The 22,500-nt window shown below is 35.4% G+C and overlaps 2 protein-coding genes and 1 long non-coding RNA gene across 5 annotated transcripts in view; 1 reads left to right on the top strand and 2 right to left on the bottom strand.

The window, feature by feature from the left end:
* Nucleotides 1-5,065, bottom strand: part of LOC135198524 (uncharacterized) — a 30,483-nt gene extending 25,418 nt beyond the window's left edge. Inside the window, exon 1 of the long non-coding RNA XR_010310817.1 lies at nucleotides 4,410-5,065. This is a non-coding gene — a long non-coding RNA (uncharacterized LOC135198524). The remainder of the gene's footprint in view (nucleotides 1-4,409) is intronic.
* The window catches only part of LOC135198522 (uncharacterized), a 33,173-nt gene extending 25,762 nt beyond the window's left edge, over nucleotides 1-7,411 (top strand). The window contains exons 6-7 of one of the 2 annotated variants that reach the window (XM_064226181.1): nucleotides 362-398; nucleotides 6,900-7,411. In XM_064226181.1, the coding sequence (XP_064082251.1) occupies nucleotides 362-398; nucleotides 6,900-6,913 (51 nt within the window). In that variant the 3' untranslated portion in view covers nucleotides 6,914-7,411. The remainder of the gene's footprint in view (nucleotides 1-361; nucleotides 399-6,899) is intronic. The other variant, XM_064226179.1, reaches the window with a different exon arrangement.
* Nucleotides 7,412-7,720: 309 nt separating this feature from the next.
* LOC135198519 (serine/threonine-protein kinase pakG-like) overlaps nucleotides 7,721-22,500 on the bottom strand; it is a 110,464-nt gene continuing 95,684 nt past the window's right edge. Inside the window, exons 2-4 of one of the 2 annotated variants that reach the window (XM_064226174.1) lie at nucleotides 12,914-13,069; nucleotides 12,240-12,333; nucleotides 7,721-11,616 (exon numbers count right to left, since the gene is read on the bottom strand). In XM_064226174.1, the coding sequence (XP_064082244.1) occupies nucleotides 11,495-11,616; nucleotides 12,240-12,333; nucleotides 12,914-13,069 (372 nt within the window). In that variant the 3' untranslated portion in view covers nucleotides 7,721-11,494. The remainder of the gene's footprint in view (nucleotides 11,617-12,239; nucleotides 12,334-12,913; nucleotides 13,070-22,500) is intronic. The other variant, XM_064226175.1, reaches the window with a different exon arrangement.

Here is a 22,500-nt window from a genome sequence, read left to right as displayed (position 1 = left end):
AAGTCTCCCTACTATCAATTTAGTAAATTAATGTTGAACTCTCAATACTGAACATTTTAACTACAGTATTGAAAATTTTTCATACACTGAAACAATGAAAATCTTTTAAACTGTGTAGCAGCCATTAAAAAAGAATCAGTGATATAAAAGAAAAATTTTCATTGGTGTATGCATAAAAACTGAATGAATGAGAGTATTAGGTATTAAAGAGATCTCAACTATAACAGCATTAACTCATAACTTACACAGCATAAGGCTGCAATGGCATCAACTGATTACTTACCACTGCATGAGAATGGTAAGACTCATCAAAACTTGAAAAAAACTGTTGCCATAACTATGGTAATTTTACTTCTAACAGATTTTCACAGATGGTGAGATAATGGGAGAATATGAATGTAAGTAAAATGAATGAAAATAAAATAATCTGTAAATACAATGATTTGCAAGATAACTTGTAAAAAGAATGCTAAACTACTGTATGGTAAGGGGATTAAAATTTCTTCTATTCTTATTTTGTATATTTTTCTTTCCATTTATATTATGTATCTAACAAAAAATTAGTACTTTACCTCCAACAGGCTAATCATCTCCTTATAACACAGCACTATATAAAATTGTTCATTTGATACTCATCTCCTTATATACACAGCACTCTATAAAATTGTTCATTTGATACCCATCTCCTTATATACACAGCACTCTATAAAATTGTTCGTCTTATACTATGTTTAATTTACTAACACACGTGTGAACCATTATTTTTATAGTACCTGTATTTACAGTATATACTATATGTATATAATCTTCATCATCCATATAACACAACCACATCCACCTGCACAACAATTGTAAATAGAGATAATTTACAATTGTAAATAGAGATAATTTATCTAGGCCAGGGGTCACCAACTTGCAGCGCATTACACTTGTGCGGCTCCAAACCCTAAACAAATACCTTTTTACCTATTTAAAACAAAGAACTTATGTAATGTACACTCGGCAAGGAAAGTTAAGATACAGTTTTTTTAAATCTTCGGACATATAGTGTTTAATAATGCCACACCTGGCAACTCTTGAAAGGGGGCGGAGCTTCAAAATCATAGCGTCTGTTGCTTTCTAGATTTCCCTCAACTTTATACCATAAAGATTCTGTTGAGGTCCTATAATCATTTATACTTTAATGTAGAAACAGGCTCTATATTATTCGTTAATGTTGGTTTGGTAAGGTCAGTTCATAAGTAATGTTTGACACTAAACTGACGTAAAATTCATACGTAATTAAAGACGGATCTTAAACAGTGAGAGAAAGGGTTTTAAAATTTGGGCAGTACTTGTGGAAATCGTGAGGAACAATACAGTGAAGAATGAAATATTATGACGATAGAGAGAGAGCGTGCAAGCATAGGCCTATCGATAGAGATACTTAATTCATTATATTTACTTAGAGAGATTAAGTGTTAATATTTTTTCAAATGTTTCAAAAGTGGAGAGAGAGAGAGAGAGAGAGAGAGAGAGAGAGAGAGAGAGAGAGAGAGAGAGAGAGAGAGAGAGAGCGCAAGCATAGGCCTATCTATAGATACTTAATTCATTATATTTACTTTGAGAGATTGAGTGATAATATTTTTTCAAATGCGTTTTTTAAATTTTTAAAAAAAAAAAGTGGAGAAAGAGAGAAGAGGAGGGAGGAGAGAGCGGGAGAAGAGAGAGAGAGAGAGAGAGAGAGAAGGAGCAAAATCTGCTCATGTGAAAGCTTAGGCCTATTTATAACTACTTAATTTCATTACATTTGCTTTGAGAGAGAGAGAGAGAGAGAGAGAGAGAGAGAGAGAGAGAGAGAGAGAGAGAGAGAGAATTATAGTACTGGTGACGGACTTGTGACAGGGGAAAGGCAGAAGAAAATATAATGAATTAAGTATCTCTATCGATAGACCTATGCTTGCGCGATATGATATGACTGCCAAGATCGTGCTGCACTATGTTAGATAAAATTTGAAGAATCATAATATTCAAGTTAATTCTCTAAGGAATTCATACCCTAATCTTGATAACATTTGACAGTTGACGTAGCATTCAAAGACTGTAAAAAGACGTGGAAAATTTTAGACACAGGGTGCGGTCATTCTTGCTCTCTTGATATTGTCTTTACTTTTGAAAATCGGGTTTCATCCACAAATTCACGAAAAAAGCCGTGTTAGGTAAAAATATTTATCACCACAAATAACTCAATATGTATTGCACAGGCAATTAAAGTTTTATATCGTGGGAGATCTGTCAGCCTCGCGGCAAAGAAATGCAGTTGTGTAGGGCTGTAGGCTACAATGAACTGCTTTGTAATGGGAGCATATAGCCAGATAATCTTTGAGCTGACATGCTACTTTAACCTTGATTAAGATTTATGTTTAAAGACAGTAGCTTTGTAAACAGCATAGCTTTGTAAACAGCAACTACCATTCGATCCATGTCAACGTCAAAGTAATCAAAGTGTGAAATCCGTTACGTTAGCCAGTATCCAGTGACTTGCGCTTTCCCGCTCTAAGTTCTAGGGCTCCTCCTCACATCATAGAAAACGCTCTTGCGGATGCAACTAGATTTGCTCAACCTACCTTAGCCGTCGCAACATTGAGTGCCATTGACGTCAGCTAACTTTAATCGCTTTGGAATACAAACATAAGTTTGTAGAAACTAAAATAATTGCATTCACCACTTACGAAGATGCAATATATCCCCGTTCATGAAGCAAAACGAGTAAATATTGTCGTCGTGTTACATAGTAATAAAATCAGAAATTCACTTTCTATCTACCAGATCTCAATGAACGAATCCATCTGAGAAATTCCAATTACTTCGGACATATATCGTGTTTTTAAGTATCTGAACGGTTTTGTTTTGCAGTTTTAACATATATGATATAATTTGCAGTATATTTTCATATTCTAGAGTAAATTTAGCGATATTGTGTCTTTTCAGTAAAAACAAATGGGAAATTGGATGAACAACAGCTAATGAAAACTGTATCTTCAGTTTTCTTGTCGAGTGTACTTCCCCTTCAAATATAGGGTATGATCTTATAATTTCTATAAATACAAAGTAATCATTTTTTATTGTATTCTGTGAACACCATAATCATCTTTCATACTACCAGTATATACTAAATGGAGCAAATATTTAATTTTTTATACAAGTACATATACTGGCATATAAATAAAAGGATAATGCATGAAATATGCAGGTAATTCTAGCCAATAACTCATCACGGAATGTAAGGAACGTTCCCGCGAATAGTACGGCAGCCACTAAGGACTGGGGCGTCCAAATGTATTTAGTCGCGTTTAGTATTAGCCCCAGGGGGTTAATTACAGTCGACCCACCAAAAATAACAGCAAATTCTTAATGATCAACCCAAATACTATAGGAAACTGTAACCATTCTGGTATGCAATGTCAAATGGTATCCTAGATTAGGTTAGGTTAGGATGCAGGATGCAACAATCAGAAAAAAACCTAGGGCTAACCTGTACAATTCTACTAAAGCACTTTTACAAAATTTCAACTTTAGATTCCAGCTAGCGATGAGGATTGTTCATAAACAAAAGGCAATGGTTCTTATTTCCATAGGAACAAGTAGCCTAGTAGTTAGCATAGCACAAACGCTGCCTAGCCTACGCCTAGTCAATTCTGCCCAAAAGCTCCCAGTCTCACTAGGCCTACCTATACTCTGTTTTTTTCCATCTGTCCATCCGCCTGTGGTGTTTTTGTATGGTAACACTGCGTCCCGGGCTTTAAAGTTACGCTATGTGTGAGTTTTAGGTAAATAAAATTATATCTGGGTGTACATTTGCTACTGAAAAGGGTTTTAGTAAATTACTGTATGCGAAGTACACCGTTAATATTCGAAATAGGATATTATTATTGTTGAATGTAAGCTGAATGTAACTATCTGAAGCCCGGGACGCACTGTTACCATACGGAAACACCACAGGTGGATGGACAGATGGAAAAAGTGGATGGACAGATGGAAAAAAACAGAGTATAGGTAGTTTGAACTTTCCCGTTAGCATAGTATCAGGAACAGTTCATTTAGTACAAATTAAAAGGCTATTATATAGCTGACTGGCGGATGCTCCGCAACCCCTTTAGTAATATTACATCCACAAGATGAATTAGGGCAACAAAGCCGAGCCTAGTACCTACTTAAGCTTCCAAGGATAGGCGACATCTAAGCTTACAAGGATAGGCGACATCTAAGCTTCCAAGGATAGGCGACATCTAAGCTTACAAGGATAGGCGACATCGTGCGTCGTATGTCACTTAAGCCTAGGTAGGTACTACTTGTCAGATTTTCTTTCCTTCCCCCGCCCTAAATCATCTTCCAGACTTATCAAATTTTCTACCTCAAATTTTACTTACCATGTAGCATGAAGAACACCAGCAGAACACTCAACAGACCAATATCCGATTAAATAACCAATGGAAGTGCATGAGAAACTAGCTACTGGACTAATGAGTGGCGACGTTTCCGAAACCGAATGTGACTACGTATACTTATACTCTGTTTTTTTCCATCTGTCCATCTGCCTGTGGTGTTTTCGCATGGTAACACTGCGTCCCGGGCTTTTTAAATAGTTACGCTATGTGTAAGTTTTAGGTAAATAAAAAGATATCTGGGTTTAAATTTGCAACTGGAAAAGTTTTAATAAATTACTTTATGCAAATTACACCATTAATATTCGAAATAGGATATCATTTAAAGCCCTGGACGCAGTGTTACCATGCGCATACACCACAGGCGGACGGACAGATGGAAAAAAAAAACAGAGTATAGCGGGTGCACCTCATGCACTGTTGACAATTGTTATGTGTTTTCCCTCTAAACTGGTGATCATAAGACTTACACAAAACCGTGGAAATAAGTGAATTTGTCGTATCTTTTTCTTATTCATATACATAAATATTAGATCAATTTCATCATTCTTGCATTATTATAACGGCTAGAATTCATGGAAACAGTTTGTAAAGGCATCGCCGTATGTGTCATGCTCCACTAAATTGGCAACGATGTTCCACAAGAGTCATTATACTGTTTTTTAAGTCCAGTTTAATAAAAAAAAAAAAAAACAGTAAAGTGCTCGTTACTGTACTTAATAAACCAAACCAACTGTACTATGGTTTATTAAGTCTATCATTCATTCAATAAAAATACTTCATAATATTTTCAATTAACAGGTCCATTGGTGTGTAGATACAGTGCATGACCGAGTACAGTGTTTTCCTCCATAGATCAATAATTAACAACAATCTTTCAAGTGATATTAAAATGGAACCTGCTGGAACGCTCATTTCTCAAACGGCCACTTTCTTAAAATTTACCTTTTAATTTAGTTGCTTACTTTATTACCAATGCCTCTTGGAAACAATTCAATTGTTGTAGAGGAGAATTGTAGTAATTTATTTACATTATATTGATTTGTACATAAAATTGTTAGCATATACAATCTTAGAAACTCGTGATGTTTTCATTGTAACATTCTTACTCTTCTTTTACTTGATTTGAATCTTACCTTAAATTCAATTAACTTAATCATATCCGTAGCAGTGAACTGTGTGTGTGTGTGTCCTCAACGATTACTCCACAAACGTAGGTATGACCTCACTAGTACTATTGTTAGTGTAGCTACACATATCTTAAAGCTCATGAAGTTTTCATTGTAATTATCGTACACTTCCTTTATTTGATTTTAATTAATCTTACCATTAATTCAATTAGCCATATTTGTAGCTGCGAACTGTGTGTGTGTGTGTGTTAGTTGATTTAGATAAGTTGGTTTATGCCAACACGGTCTATGTCTATTGCCATGATACGGCCTGTAAATGTGGTAAGTGTTGAAATAAGAGCACGAAGCTGGTGTGACTTTCGGAATCTGCCAACCTAAATTAGCCATCATAACTGATTTGTGTCCAGACCAATTTTTATACTAGATTTTTATTTATTTATTATTATTTTTTCTTACCTTATCCCTTCACTTTACTGTTTATTTCACTTTATTAAGATTTTATTTTAGTGCACTTCATCTAAACTTCCATGCTCTTGCCAGCTCCTAAATAAAAAAAACATGTTAATGCTTTACTTATTTTTTGTCACTATAAATTAACGTGTAACTTGTAATAATTTTTTTATATTGAAAATTACTGTATTTCGAAGTGACCTTCATTTTACCTTAACCGCTATTGAGATATGCCTAGTGCTTTGTCTCTAGCTTTAACAGCAAGTGCAGACGAGACTAGAATAATACTAACTCTTATTGTTGGTCTTGTGCACCTATTCATCCAGTTTTCGTCAAGAGATTTTAGGATTTCGAAGGCGATGCCCTGTTTCTTGATTTTCATTAATTCCTTCCGTTAGAAAAATTGTTCCGTATTGTCCTACTCGTTCTGCAGAAGTCGCAAACTTCGACCTTGTACTACCACTGATGTTCGTTCACCATCAGTTAGTGGATTTCATTATAATGCCGATGTACTTTTGCTTCAAGTTCCTTTTAGAATACTGATTCTTACTGAATCCTTCTATGAACCTCGATCGTCCTTTTTTCATATTTTCCCCTTTTCTTTAGGGGTCTTTTCAATCAACCCTTTAATGTCCTATTTCATTTAATTTTCAGTGCCTTTTTATCATACTTTGTTTTGTTTTAACTCTTTTTCATAGACTATTTTGCAACGTTTGGTTTTTTAGTTTTTTTCTAATGATCATTACTGTCACCAGTCTTAGGTGTTTAAAAGGCATATTCTCCATTCAAATGAAATATTATTCGTTTTCCAGCAATCAGCCATGAGTAAACAAAAATCTTGAAGCTTTTTGCATTAGCCTGATTATAATTCAGATTCTACGATTTTCTCCCTCAGTACAAGCATGGTAACGCTGCGCGGTACACATTCACACACGACAACGAAGCCTTTTCGATGGACACCAGGCCTGCAGCAGATTTGCAAATAACCTCCACTTCAGAATCTTTTACCTGATGACCGATTGGTTCCTAAAACGCCGTCGACATGGTGACATTGAGTCTCACCTTCCTTATGCTGATAGAAAACCATTATACTCATTTACTGCTTACCTCTTCATTGTCCAAGATGCCTCTTGCTTTGTGATTTAACGTCCAGTAAATTGCATGCTAGCTCATTGCCTTGGTATGTAATGCATCAACACCACTGGTGGATTTAGAAGTCGAAGATGAAATGTACCTAATTATTCGTGTGTAATTTTTCTCAATTTTTCAATCATGAAGATCATCAATAATAGCCCCTGTTTTGAGACATTTTTGGAATGTTGATAGCAGATAGGAATGTTCCTTACAGTGATTTTTATGTGCGATGTTGTGATTAAAACTAAATAATAATAATAATAATAATAATAAACTTGTGTACATTATTTAGAGAGAGAGAGAGAGAAGGAGAGAGAGAGAACAATAATGAGAGAGAGAGACGATCGAAAGAAGAGTTGAGGAGGTCGAGAGAGAGAGACAGGAATATGAAAATTTTTAATTCACCCTAAAACCAGAGAGCCATATTTCATGCTACTATTATCAATACTGACTATGAAAATATCAGTCACCTGCGCGCGCGCGCGCACACACACACACACACAAAGGATTTTCCACTCAAGATGTAGAAGAAAGTGAGTATTTAATTCAATAGGCATTTTTTTAAATCAACAAACAACATGGTAAAAATGTATTCACATGTTTATTTTAGGTCATTCTATACAATATATTTCATCATATCTTAAAACATCGAGTATGCAATACAAAATACATCTGACCATTCTACAGTTTTTCTTATCTTACTGTGGCATAACAGCGTCTGAATCCCTCTGAAATTATCATTTAGAGACGGGAATTACTGTATACAAAATATGAGTGATATCTAAGGGTAACAGTTTGTGACATACGTCCAAGATATATACATATAAAAATGTTTAAAAAATCCACAACCTACAATTAGTATTTCGGAAGAGAGCTCTTACACCTCACTTAGGAGGGAACCCGAAACAGCACTGCCGGGCATACCGCCAACACAGTCATCTCTAGCAGAACACTTGCGTTTGGAGATTCTAAACTGTATGTGCGTAATCATACACACAATGCAAACACATACTGTAAACAAAACAGTTAATACGCCTATTGACGACTAAGAGATTATTTTCCAGTGCAACTTGAAAACTATGTAGAAAGTGTAGAATCAAGAGAGAGCCTAGAATTCATTAAAAATAAACCATTTGTAAAAATACTACAGAAGTCATTATGGTATCTGTATCGCTATTATGTACTTCGCTAAAATGTTTATCAGTAAAAGAAAAACAAATAGTGCATCCGGGGACTAAGTCAAGTTTGGTCTGCTAATTCCTAAAATGAGTAAGGTAACTGACGGTATAAATAATACTGGAAATTTTATATTACGGGGCTAATTAGATAACTAATGTAATATCCCATTGCTTACTAATATTTGAAAAAAATAATCAGTTCTATACGTCTGTTATGGACTAAGTATATGCATTGAAGAGATTCCTTTGATAACTCACAGTAATTAAGGCTATTAAAGTGGCTGAAATTTGGAAATAAAAAAAATACCAGCATTAAATAAATACTGCATACATAAAATTAAAAAAAAAAAATCCCATTTCCTATACTTTATAATCTCGATTGAAAAACTTCAACCTTTTAACATAATCGTAATTACAGAATCCAGAATAAATACATTTATATTATCGTGATCGTTTACTATTATTGACAGATAAAAGTGTAGTACCATTTCTTCTGAAAGTTATAGGGGGGTTGGACTTACAAATGAATTTTGACATTATTAAACTCACGGTTCCGTTTTCTTTGAACACAGTGGTCACGAAAGAAAACAAGGTCTTTCTCATAAGTACAACAACGACTTTTCGTTATGTGTGGGGCAGTAAGGACTCATGTTCGGGGAATACAAGTTTCGCAACTATGCTAGATGTATCCCGGCAGTGTGGTGAATCAAATGGAACAGCTGCTAAAAATAATAAAGTTCATATTGACAATCAAAGTATTTAACACAGTACATGATCACACTCATAGATATAATTACAAGTCTTGCACATCAAAAGATGGGCAACTGGGACCATCATTACATTCCGAGTCGAATAAAGTTTCAGTATATCAAGTTGAAAAGATATTGTAGTACTAATGCTATTTGTCACCAATTTCTGAAGCAAAGTATTTCATTAAATGCCGCCAGTGTTCGTATTGCATCATTCACTCATGTAGTAAATTCATGTCTCTCCAAAAAGCTAAAAATATCTGTAAAATATGGAAGCACTGTTTAAATCTACTGTTTACTTTTCCATGTTATATAAAAGAAAAAGCCTATATCACAGACAACACTATTCTTATGGCACAAAAATACTTTATAGAAAGAATATTGACAACCTTATATACTGAGTGTGTATATACATGTAAGTGAATGCATGCACATGCACAGGATTTTTGGCTCACAGCATTTGAACCCTTATTTGCGAGATAACAATGTACTACTATACAGCTCACAGACAGGACACCGAGCCTTAATAAGAGAGCCAAGGCAATACGAGGGGCATGTCATTTTTTACCAAGGTCTAGACCTTGATTTGTATCCCTTAGGATGGGCACAATTTCGGAATCGAGTTCGTTTGAGAACCCTTCGTTAGAAGATAGACTTCACGAGGAAGATCGTCTACTAGATTTAGACCTCTCGCTTGCTTTCGTCTTGTCAAAGACCAAAACTTCCTTGCAAATCCAAAAAACCCCAAAATAAAGTTTCCATTTCTGCGAAACATACACCCCCACAAATACACTTATAGACTATTAACAACAATATATACAAGTGCATAACATGGTCTCGTACAGTACGTCCATACTGTACGTGGTTGGCGGTGGTCTGTTAAAATTAAGGTGACCATTATGACATGATGTGAAAGGGAGGACGAGGCCTGATGTGGACCTATGGGCCTGTATAACCAACAAGAAGCTAAAATGTAGATAGATATTCTAAACATTTCATCGTCACTACCTTGGCTGTAAAGTATATGGAACGAACTACTTTTTTAAACAATTTTTGTAACAGATTTATTTTTATTCTCAGCCAACTTCATAACAATTTGGCATGCAAGTTATTAACATATAACTGTCATTTGTGGTGAATTATATGAATATATTTGAATTACTAGTAGACATTCAGACCAGTCAAAACCAGCTTATCAAGTTTAAAAGGTGAGCTAGAGAAGAATGCAATTCAGTGGCACTGTTGGCTTTACACGTGTCACATAGAATCGGCACTTCACTTTACTGTTCACTCCATTCTGGCATAAAAAGAAATAATTCTTTGAATAGGCTATTATTTTAAGTGTTCCTTCTCAGCACAAAAAATAGCCATGAGTAACTGTGATAGTTACTGATATAAAGTTTTCCCCTTTTGTGCAACAAGATGATTGTACCAAGCATTACAAACTAAAATATATCTGCTAAAATCTATTTAAAAAAACTATTCTATCAGATATATACATATTACCTTAGATAAGAGTCATAAGGCACAAAACAAAATTTTTTTTATAATACGCTCAACATGGAAAAAAAATTGGACCACAGATATGACTCTGATTCTCTTATTTTCGTATTCTGTTCCTTCAGAATAATAAAATAGATTACACAGCAAAGCGACATTATATTGATCTGCACTTTTGAAATACATTTCCCTCTCATTCTTATAATAAGATTAACATATGCAACAATTTTCTCTTTTTCAAATATTCAGCGTGAATAACGTAATAAACAACAAGAGATTAATTTCAACCTCATTCCGAAATGATAATTTGACTAAGAACACTATGTAGAGCCTCGTCTTAAGTTTCGATAACATCTGTGTGAAAAACAAATGCATCAATAGAAGATTAGGGAATCAGGAAGATTCGATAATTACCCTACTTTAAACACTCCCACGAAAGTTCGCAGTACACCAGAATATTATGTAGTACCATAATGAAATGGCAAAAGAGCTCGTGCTGCCACTGAACCAGTTTTATTTAACTATAACGGTAGCCTATTTTGATCCAATAGTTGCTTTTCCTATCCGAGTCTAAATTAAAATTTCACTACTGAGTCTACCCAGAAAATATATTTACTGCACATACACTTCGAGTATAAATGTATACATGAATATGAATATACTATACGTGCGAATGTGCTTCAGTACAGAACAACTATCACATCACTAACTGTAACTCTCGATCATATATCATACATGAGAATTGCTCAGGCAACAACTTTTGCTCTATTTCAAGTAAAGAACTTCAGTAAGAGATGGCAGGCTTTCGGTTGGAAATGATAAAATTCTCTCTCACATACACACGCACATACGCACACAACTACTCTTAATAACTTGTCATTTCAAAATACAAGTTATAGCGTCACAACCGGTGCAATTGATTGTTACTGTTAGGAAGAGGACACGTCCAGTTTTGCCATCATCATAACCTGGAGATAAGCACTCTGCATAGGCCTATGGAGCGCGAGGAGACGTAGGGCTTCCTCCATGCTGAACCATTTTCTTGTGCGTCCTGCAATTCAATAAAGGTGTTATTGGTAGTTGTCACTACACATCTTCTGCGCTTTTTCCTAGTAGATTGTTGTGGATTATTGTCAATTATCTTGTAAACAGCCTTACTTAGATCTTAACTCTTCGAGAGGCAAACATGAGTATTAATGGTAAAATTAAGATTACGTGTTGGCCTATAATGAATTAAAAATGGTAACTTGGGTTCTACCTTCACCTAGAAATAGCTGTTTAGCGAAAAAAAAAAATGTAAAAACTGTGAACTCTACTGCTAGTAAATCTACTAATTCCTCACAATGGACTATTATGTAGTCTGATTACTATACAAACACAAGAGAATTAGTAATATAAAACTATAACAAATATTTCAATAGTTAATGTTACAACGGCCTATGCTTTCAAGAAAACTTGAACATCTTTATAATGTCTTCGAGGTTTATTCTTAGACAACTTTCAATCAGGGACATTGCTGGGACAAGCACACTGAAACTGGGGAAAAATCTGGAAAATAAGCCGAAGTAGCCTCGTTTTCCAGAACTATCTAATTCGGATAAATGTGAAGAAAAAAATGTTCACAATGAACCTCGACTGAGAGCAACGACCTCGTAAGGGCGCAAACCCTCTTACCTAATCTGGCTTCAGGAAATTGCTTGTGTTCTTCCGTCACTATCAATACGTAGACGGCGGTTCTATGCTTTTTCAGTCCCGAGTGGTGATAGGACTAAAGAAACATGGAAAAGAAAAACACTGGTCAACTATACAAAGAAAATGGAAGCACACACATTAGTCTATGTGAAATTATATACAAGTGGTAAAGCTAATCTATCAGCGTTTCGGAAAAGCATCTTCTCTCATTAAGCATTAATACTAGTTTTATTTTATTATCTGAGCACATGACAGAACATTAAGTCATTAACTGAGTGTTTAACAGTACGACAGTTTAACAGAATGACAGTTTAACAGTATGACAAAGTTATGTAATTCCGTCAAATTGTGAAAGGTAAAGTACTAGGCTACTACAATATATGGCTCTAAATTCTGTAGACGTTTTATGCTTGATGGAACCAACTCCCACAGAAGAATTTTCACACAAACTTCACTCAACAGGGACATCTTAGTTTCAGTTCTTTAAAATGCATACTACCTTTATTCATCAACTCCAAAACAAATGCATGAATAATACAACTTTCTCTCTCTCTCTCTCTCTCTCTCTCTCTCTCTCTCTCTCTCTCTCTCTCTCGTGAACAACTAACATTACCGTATTTCTTTCTTTCTCCTGTGTCTCTCTCAGAACTCCTTACCTCAAATAGCCCCAGGTATCTGGCGATGTGCCCCAGGACCCCCGCCTCCTCCCACGCCTCCCTGACGGCCGCTGCCTCCTCATCCTCCCCAACCTCCAAACCTCCTCCAGGTACCAGCCACGCACATCGGTCCTTTTTGCTCGAAACCAGCAAGACCTAAAAGAGAAGGAGCGAGATTTAAAGTCAATCAGGCGGCTTAGGTAGACTACAGAAAAGAAAGACGAGATTGCTGACGATAAGTGGGAAATGCTGCCTATAATATAAAATTACTTATAAAACACGCTTACAGCTATTAGAAAACGGGTATGACAAAAGATGATTGGATGTGCAAGAAAAATATAAATTAATATTGACAACATAAAGCGACCAGCCTGATAGACCAAAAATTAACAGGTATGATTATGATCGCCATCTTAATCATAATCTTGAAGTACTTCATATCATGCATAGCGTCATATTATTAAAATAAACACTCTACCGCTTGCATCCTTAGTGTTGTCTAACAAACGTCGACGTCATAATATCCTCTCTCTCTCATCACACACACACACACACACAGAAAATACTGTTTGCTCTTGAAACAATCTTTAACAAAGTGTTTTCAGTTAGCAGGTTATTTAACGAAACTATGCAATAAATTCTGGTTCACTGTAAAATCAATATCTACTTATAAAAGATGAACAAATGAGTCTCAAGTAATTAATATTCCATTTGGGTCAACTCAAGTACCAAATAAAATTAGCAGTTCCCGAAGCTTCCTGGTAGACGCACGAGAAATAACAGCGAACACGGGAACACGTCGTTTTCTATGAGTGTTGCACTATTTTCATTTTCACTGCTCATTTCTAAATACAAGCCTTCTATTACTCCCGGTCCATGCACTAGTAATATCGTAAACTAATTTGCTCTTCAATAAATTATTTTTCTGGGGTACGTCGGTTAGCCATTACGTTTTACTAAACCTAAGAACTGGGAAATGTGGAAACCAGTGTAGCTACTAAAGGTTTCTATGGTATTAGTCTTATTTCCCTGTTGAGAAAATAGTTCTGATTAATTTCTCAGTAATGACTACCCCATTTACAATTACATGTTTATATGAGAAAAATTTAATTTCCAATAACTCCACATTAAATGAACAGAATAAAGTTTCTTACATAAAGAGGGAAACCCGCTAATGCAGTGATTAATGCGTGAGACACTTTAATCCAAAAATAAACATAAAAAAGAGACTCTTGTGTAATGTTCAAATCACGCCTCAACATTCTTAAGGATTAAGCGTCCCCCAGTCTTTCTCTTGCTCACTTTCGTTTCATTTGTATTTATACTACACATCTCACGCTCTTAAAAATTGCTAAAAATAAATCTTACCAGTTTTAACTGGCACCAACTAGCTGACATATACGTGTATATATATATATATATATATATATATATATATATATATATATATATATATATATATATATATATATATATATATATATATATATATATATATATATATATATATATATATATATATATATATATATATATATATATATATATATATATATATATATATATATATATATATATATATATATATATATATATATATATAATATTAAATAATGAACGCACAGTCACGTGTGGAACAGGATCGAACCAAAGTCCTCCGTTTGGTTTTGTTGGCAGCGCCCTTGCCTTTCGAGTGGAAGACCTGGGCATTATCCCCAGCGCCTTTCGTATGGTCAATAACCTGACCCCGTTATATAAATTAGCATTGCCTCTTAGAAACTGTAACGTAGTATGTTGAGAGAGAGAGAGAGAGAGAGAGAGCGAGAGAGAGAGAGAGGAGAGAGAAGAGGTGGAGGGAGAGGAGGAGGAGAGAGAAAGAGAGGAAGAGAAACTAACCATAGAATTTTCCTGAAAATAATCTCATTATGTTTCCCGAACTCATATTACTCCTGTACTGTAACAACACTTAATCTAACGTCAACGTAACCTATGGGCAGGGCAAAAAAAAAAAAAAAAAAAAAAAAAAGAAAAAAAAAAAAAAAAAAAAAAAAAAAAAAAAAAAGGCCTGGTGCAATATTAACATAGTACATCTTAGGAATTTGTAACCCGGTATAAACATAAACAAAAGGCTAAATATCATCAAGATAATGACACCAAAGAAATACTAGTCCTAGATGACCACCCCTCTAGGTCTAGAAAAGATCCCAGTTTTCAGTATGTTAGTCTACTCTAGCGAGTCAGGCCTGGCCGGCTGGTTTTTTCTACCAAGCCGTTCATCTCTCCCTCCGGATTGAGAGAGAGAGAGCTATATTTATTCCCATACCCATACATCGGTAAAGTAGTCAAATTAATCACAGCCGGTTCCTTACACAATACACACATCTACACAATACGTACCGCATAACTATACACAACTATACTCTGTTTTTTTCCATCTGTCCATCCGCCTGGGGTGTTTGCGCATGGTAACACTGCGTCCCGAGCTTTAAATAATATCCTATTTCGAGTATTAACGGTGTAATTCGCGTACAGTAAATTATTAAAACACTTTTCAGTTGCAAATGTACACCCAGGTATCCTTTTATTTACCTAAAACTTACACATAGCGTAACTATTTAAAGCCCGGGACGCAGTGTTACCATGCGAAAACACCACAAGCGGATGGACAGATGAAAAAAAAAAAAAAAAAAAAAAAACAGAGTATAGGCTCGTGGCTCTAAGTTAATAGTAGACCGTGTTCCCCGCGACCCCCACCGCCCACCCCTCTCTCTCTCTCTCTCTCTCTCTCTCTCTCTGTGTTTTAACTGGAAACTTGTGAAATTTGCAATAAAGTGTCTGGATATCATTCTACTTTAAACATTACTTGTGTATATACATATAGAGGGCCCAACCCAATTTAATAATAATAATATATATATATATAATATATATATAATATATATATAGATATATATATCTCATGGAAGTTAACCAACAACTTTTTTGTTGTTCTGCGTGATGAGACTTACAGTATGCCGCTGCTGCTTGGTGGAGTCTATTGATAAGCAAATGGCACGAAGTGGTCATGAATCAAAATAAGAATTCTATGGACAATCCATGAAAATATACTGAAGTTTCCTGATAAATGTGCAAAATCCTGACGCCCAAATAGGGCAATTTACCTTTTCGCACAGGTCTGCGCATCATCGGTTCACAGAAGTGATGATATAAATGCTTACAAACGGTTGTATATGCACACAAACACTGAAATAACATCAGTAAGCTATGTATCAAGGTAAATCAAGATTATAAAGTAACAGTAAACACGTACATGACAATATACATATATTACAACAATAATTACCGAAATTATTTTACAAAATGCCTGGCGTACTTCCTGGATACTGGTAACAATGTTACAGGGAGATATTTAAGTAATAGTTGTCTACGGTAGGCCTAACTTTTCGTAAAACAAGGCGAAATTCCGTTGTTTCCGCGCAAAATCTGAGTAGATAAAAAGTCGAGACCATGTTAAACTACTGCAAAAATGTCTAATTTACCTCTGAATGTTGGGTTAGCTTAGTCAGGTAAACAAAACAATGATGCGTGGTCTTAGTGACACAGGCAAGCTTGGCTGGTTATTTCTCCCAAACGCAAAGGACGTATTCTGAGAGAGAGAGAGAGAGAGAGAGAGAGAGAGAGAGAGAGAGAGAGAGAGAGAGAGAGCCAGAGCCAATTCACGCTAGATTTCTCAAGATAAGTGTTGCCAAGATCAAATAAGGCCTTTGTTTACTATCTAATGCCATGCCGTAGTGACATTTACTCTTAGATCAAAGGTCAACAAAAACAATTACCATGCTCATCCCAAAATGCCAGCACTTTTAATTATGGTAAAAGCATTGTAAAATGTAGTTGCTGTAAATATACAGTTACTAAATCTATTATTTTTCTTTCTATAATTTATGTTTCTTTTTCATTTCACCCAAGAAAAATGCAACCAAGCCATTTTCGACGGCTAGTGACAAGCCCACATTTGCGTGCTTTCAAAGCTGAGGCTGGCCAAACAAAAATGGCGCACACAGGTCTGGAGAATATTTATGGTGCGACCTCATCTTCGCCTGCTGGTTCCAAGACGGGATGTGTCGATTGATCTGTGACACCTTCAAGAAATTCGAAATTATCAGTTAACTGCACGCTAATATGGCGAAGGAAATCTGCCTCGCATCTATACTTCAGCCACCGTTTTCTCTTGCTGGCATCAAACGATAAACAAATGTTACTAAGGCAGGTTTTGTCCTCGTGATCAGCACATAACTTTCGAGAGAACGCTGTCTATCCTGGTCCATGCCTCAGCCCCTGCTACTGGGCCCCCTCAACCAGACATCCCGAGGCTGAAAGATCACGAGGGAGCTGAAGAAAAGTAAAGTAAAAAGAAAAAAAAAAAATGTGTACACTACTTTTCTAATTAAAGAATTTTTTTCAGGACTGTCAGGTTAGAGACAAGATCCTCCAGGCTATTTCAAAGTAGTTTAATAATCTGAATTTGAGAGATTAATCAGGAATCATCGAAAGGGTACAATTTTTGGATCTAATTCCTACGATCCATTCTGGCTGTCCAACTTATTTGTTCATTACATTTTATAACTCTGTATTTGGGCAGATGTGATACTACCACTTTTATTTCTAATTAAACATCTCAAAAGTTTTCACGTTTTTTTTAGTTCTTGAAGCGACTTCCTGATTAGTCTGGGTATTACCTGCAGAAACATTTAGCCACAGATATATTCTCTCTCTATCAATGGTTTAGCCTACTCAAGATTGGTGAATTCAATGAATACAAATCACACCGAAAAACGAGTGAGTCTTTCGTCGGAAAATTACGGAGGTTTAGAACGCAGGGAATATATATATATATAGTAGTATATATATATATATATATATATATATATATATATAGATATATATATATATATATATAATATATATATATATACACATATAGTTAATTATAGTTTTTATATATATATATATATATATATTATAATATATAATTATATTATATATATATATTATATATATGTATATATAATACATATATATATATATATATATATATATATATATATATATATTATAAATATATATATTATATATATATATATATATATATATATATATATATATATAGCCAGGCCTCGTTCCTCTATTTGGTTTGACAGCGCAGTGCAGTGTCGTTTCGACAGGATGCGTGGAGCAAGGCGAGTCGAGCTGGAGATCTGAATCCCCCAGGGTCAAATGATTCACGCTCAGACACTCAGACGCCTTATATTTTGTCTCAGATTAAAAATAATTATTGCAGAGTACAGCTAATTGCCATATTTCCCACAATTTCGCAGCTAATTTATTCTAAACTCGAAAGATAGTGGTAGGCAAGTATTTAGAAGATCTGATTAAAAAAAGGACAGAAAAAAATTAGGCTTCGAGCTAATCACAGAAAGAAGAAAGGAAATTTTGCTTCTTCCTTAGTATTTCCGTGTGTGTGTGTGTGTGTGTGTGTGTGTGTGTGTGTGTGTGTGTGTGTGTATATATAGATATATATATATATATATATATATATATATATATATATATATATATATATATATATTCGTGTGTGTGCATGCGTAAATGTGTGCCCGTGAGCGTGCTAGCTGACACAAGATATGATGTTGGAAGTTAATCACATGCAATTAGGAAGTGAAAACGTACAAGTTCAAGCCGCTGTAATGGCCTTAGTTCAAAAGCTGAATAGTGGAAGCAAAGGTGAAAGAGAGTAAGGGCATAAAGAAACATAAAAACTATCGGGAAATAAAGACAAAGAAGTGAAATTTTTCTCATAGAATCATTTTCATCTGGGAGGTTTTCGCGTTTAGCTCAGTCATTCCTAACTCTTCTCTGTCAGGTTTCTTTTAGGTGGGAATTCATTCATGTGTGTGTGTGTGTGTGTTCTTGAGCACTGGTGCGTACCTGCTCTTAACAGCAAGACGCCAGAGTTCCACCTCACAGCATGAGCGGGTGGCAGTGTGAGAGAGGGAACTGATTTAATAGTCGTCTCTGCGTCCGTTTCCTGAAAAATCCAGTGTTTTCCTTTAGACCTACGCGGTTAATTATGTACCTAATAGATAGTCGACCACGGTGGATCGCAGTCAAGGTACAAAAAGACTGGAATAGCACCCTCATACCAATAAGACTTGCTGAGGACCGGAAAGCTAATACAATCTAGAGCCACCCAGAGGACACAAACTCAGACATATCAACCACTAGTCTTATCCAGCTGTAAGTGAACACCAGTAATTGTAGAGAGAGAGAGAGAGAGAGAGAGAGAGAGAGAGAGAGAGAGAGAGAGGGACATTCAACTAAGGAAACGGGTAACGGATCTTAATACAGTGTACTATCTCCTCCTGGTAATATGGTCATAAAAAATAACGAATCCGTTCAGTAGGTACATTTCCGTCGTTTGAGAAAGAAAAATGACTTTAATGGCGAAATAATGATAATCGTTTCAACTTCACCTTGAGTCTGCCTTCCAGTACCACGTTTCACATAAAACTCACACGCGCACACATATATAATATATATTCATATATATTATTGATAGTATAACACACACACACACATATATATATATATATATATATATATATATATATATATATATATATATATACTTAAAGATATATTTTGGCCTTGTAGTGCATGCGTTTAAATAAAGCGCTTGGCTCTCAACCAAGGACACACGGGTTAGCTGCTTGGACGAAGCAGCAGCAGCATGGGCGCGTTCCTTAAAGAGTAAATATGCCATTGTTTACCTAAGCAGTAAATTAGGTACCTCCTTGCTGGTATTGTTGTGTGAGAGAGAGAGAGAGAGAGAGAGAGAGAGAGAGAGAGAGAGAGAGAGAGAGCCAACATCAAAGTGAATCATTAGCCTAGTAATCCGTCACAGTCCGTACCATACGAGTGGATATCGATAAATTTCGTCTGACAATCTTAAGAGTTGCCTTGACTTGCCGAAGCCAAGGTCCTGCTTTCACAATTTTTTCATTATTTCATTTAAAATTTCCTAGACAAGAGTAGCACCTGCAAAACGAAAGCATTCGGCAATGCTAGTCCATCTAGACCAGTGTTTCTTAAACTTTCTTGTGCAACGGACCCCTTTTATTGAAATTACTCATGTAGCGGACCCTTTATTATTATGATAATTTCCCTCTTCGCTTTAAAAGTGTTTTAGGGTAAAATATATATACAGTACTAAAATTGCTACTGAATTACTCATTAATGGCTCATCTTCAACATAAATGTTTACATTTTACTTAAAATAACTTTCACAGCATCCTTAAAATTATCTGATACCGACGACCAAATTATCCTGCGGACCCCTTGGAACATTCCACGGACCCCTGGTGGTCCCCGGACCTCACTTTAAGAAACACTGATCTAGACTGTAAATAATAATAATAATAATAATAATAATAATAATAATAATAATAATAATACTTGCAGTACACAACTTTTGCTACTACCGATGACAGTAGCACCATCGATCAACAGTTCTGTTAAGTCAGCACTTGGATGGGTGACACCCAAGAAATTCCTCAAGCCATCTTGCAATAAGATCAATGAAAATCCATGGGGCAGATCAGGCGCGATTATACCCTCATCGCGTTAATAGTACTTACCGAAAAGAAGGGTAGCTACCTTCTGGCGTTATCGCCATTACTGATGCATGCATGGAATTACTCAAGGTATATACCTTGGAATTACTAACACACACACACACATGTAGTGTGTGTGTGTGTGTGCGTGCGTTCGCCTTTTCGCTTTGCAGGAAGTAGCTTTACAAACCAACCGGTGAGAACAATGAATAAAATAAAGTAAAAAGATTTTGAGAAGTGTAAATAGAAAACTCAAAATGTTCCGCTACCTAAGCTCATGACTAAAATTCAGCCGCTAAAGTATATAATTGGCATATATTCACAAGAAAATAAAGTCCAAAAAAGAATGCGATCAATTTTCTTTCGTGTATCATCCCTGTTTATTTCTGGGAATATTTTGGCCAAATGCGTTATACGGTATTTAGAGAACAAAGCTCTGCACCCAGATACTTTTTTGGTAAAGAAATTTCTATATCAGATACAGATGACAAGTATTCACAGGCATAGAAAACGAGACTTAGAGAAATGATCCTTGTAGGTGATACTATGATAATTAGGAGGTGGGCTGTCACTCACCTTTAAGTATATGGAAATGAAATATGTCGCTGAGAAATTAAGTTTATGTATATAATAATGTTGTTTATCTTTGTGACTTCTCACTTCCGTTTTTTATTTGGAGATACTTTGACTGAAGACAAACAATCCTTAGTTATTATTTTATATTAATTATTATATTTTCATACTGTGACATCTAAGAGTTGAAATGGTAATCTACACAACACTATCACCTTACTTAAAGGCTGCAGAATCAGGCAGCAAGCCAAAGAAGGGTATCATAAACGTTACAATTTCTCTCTCTCTCTCTCTCTCTCTCTCTCTCTCTCTCTCTCTCTCTCTCTCTCTCAATTTCCCGGACTGCACTTCTATACGTCTTGCGTCAGAGGACAATAACAATGTCATTCAGAAGAATAAAAAAAACTCTTTGTCTTTCATCTATATACGGCAGACATGCTGTTATGTCAATTTAAAAAATGAGAGGCATCATAAATAACCACGTAATGAAGACACCATTGAAGAAAAGATTCAATCTCTCCTATCAGCAAGTTTGAAACGATATGAAAATACTGATGATGAACGTCACAAGCCCCAAAATGAATAATAAATGCACATAATTTTAGATATTTCTATCTGTATATCTACACACACTTATATTATATATATATATATATATATATATATATATATATATATATATATATATATATATATATATATATATATATATATATATTATATATATATATATATATATAGTATATTGCACATATCCTTGGTATTAACAGCAGGTAGAGTTGATTGATCTCAAACGAAGGAAAGAAACCAGTACCCCTCTGTCAGGCTCTTCATACGTACCAAGACCTTTGCCAAGCATAGCCAGATTTCGAGATCCATACCATCTTTTAACAGGGCAACAGGCGCCTTAATGACTGCGCAAGGGACAGGTGACATTACCTATACTCTGTTTTTTTCATCTGTCCATCCGCCTGTGGTGTTTTTGTATGGTAACACTGCGTCCCGGGCTTTAAATAGTTACACTGTGTGTAAGTTTATTGTAAATAAAAGGATATCTGGGTGTACATTGCAACTGAAAGGTGTTTTAATAATTTACTATATGCGAATTACACCGTTAATATTCGAAATAGGATATTATTTTAATCGTTGAATGTAAGCTAATGTAACTATCTAAAGCCCGGGACGTAGTGTTACCATACAAAAACACCACAGGCGGATGGACAGATGAAAAAAAACAGAGTATAGTAACGAGAAACTCTCGTACATGGCCTGCGCATGCGCCGTTGCTCGCAACTTCACGGGCATCGCAACGGAGATAAACTCCAAGATGTTATCTGCGTGAAA

Source organism: Macrobrachium nipponense, chromosome 22, assembly GCF_015104395.2.
Source record: "Macrobrachium nipponense isolate FS-2020 chromosome 22, ASM1510439v2, whole genome shotgun sequence".
NCBI classification, from domain to species: Eukaryota; Metazoa; Arthropoda; class Malacostraca; order Decapoda; family Palaemonidae; genus Macrobrachium; species Macrobrachium nipponense.
Note: the sequence above shows the minus strand (reverse complement) of the source record. Positions and strands in the feature narration are given on the sequence as shown.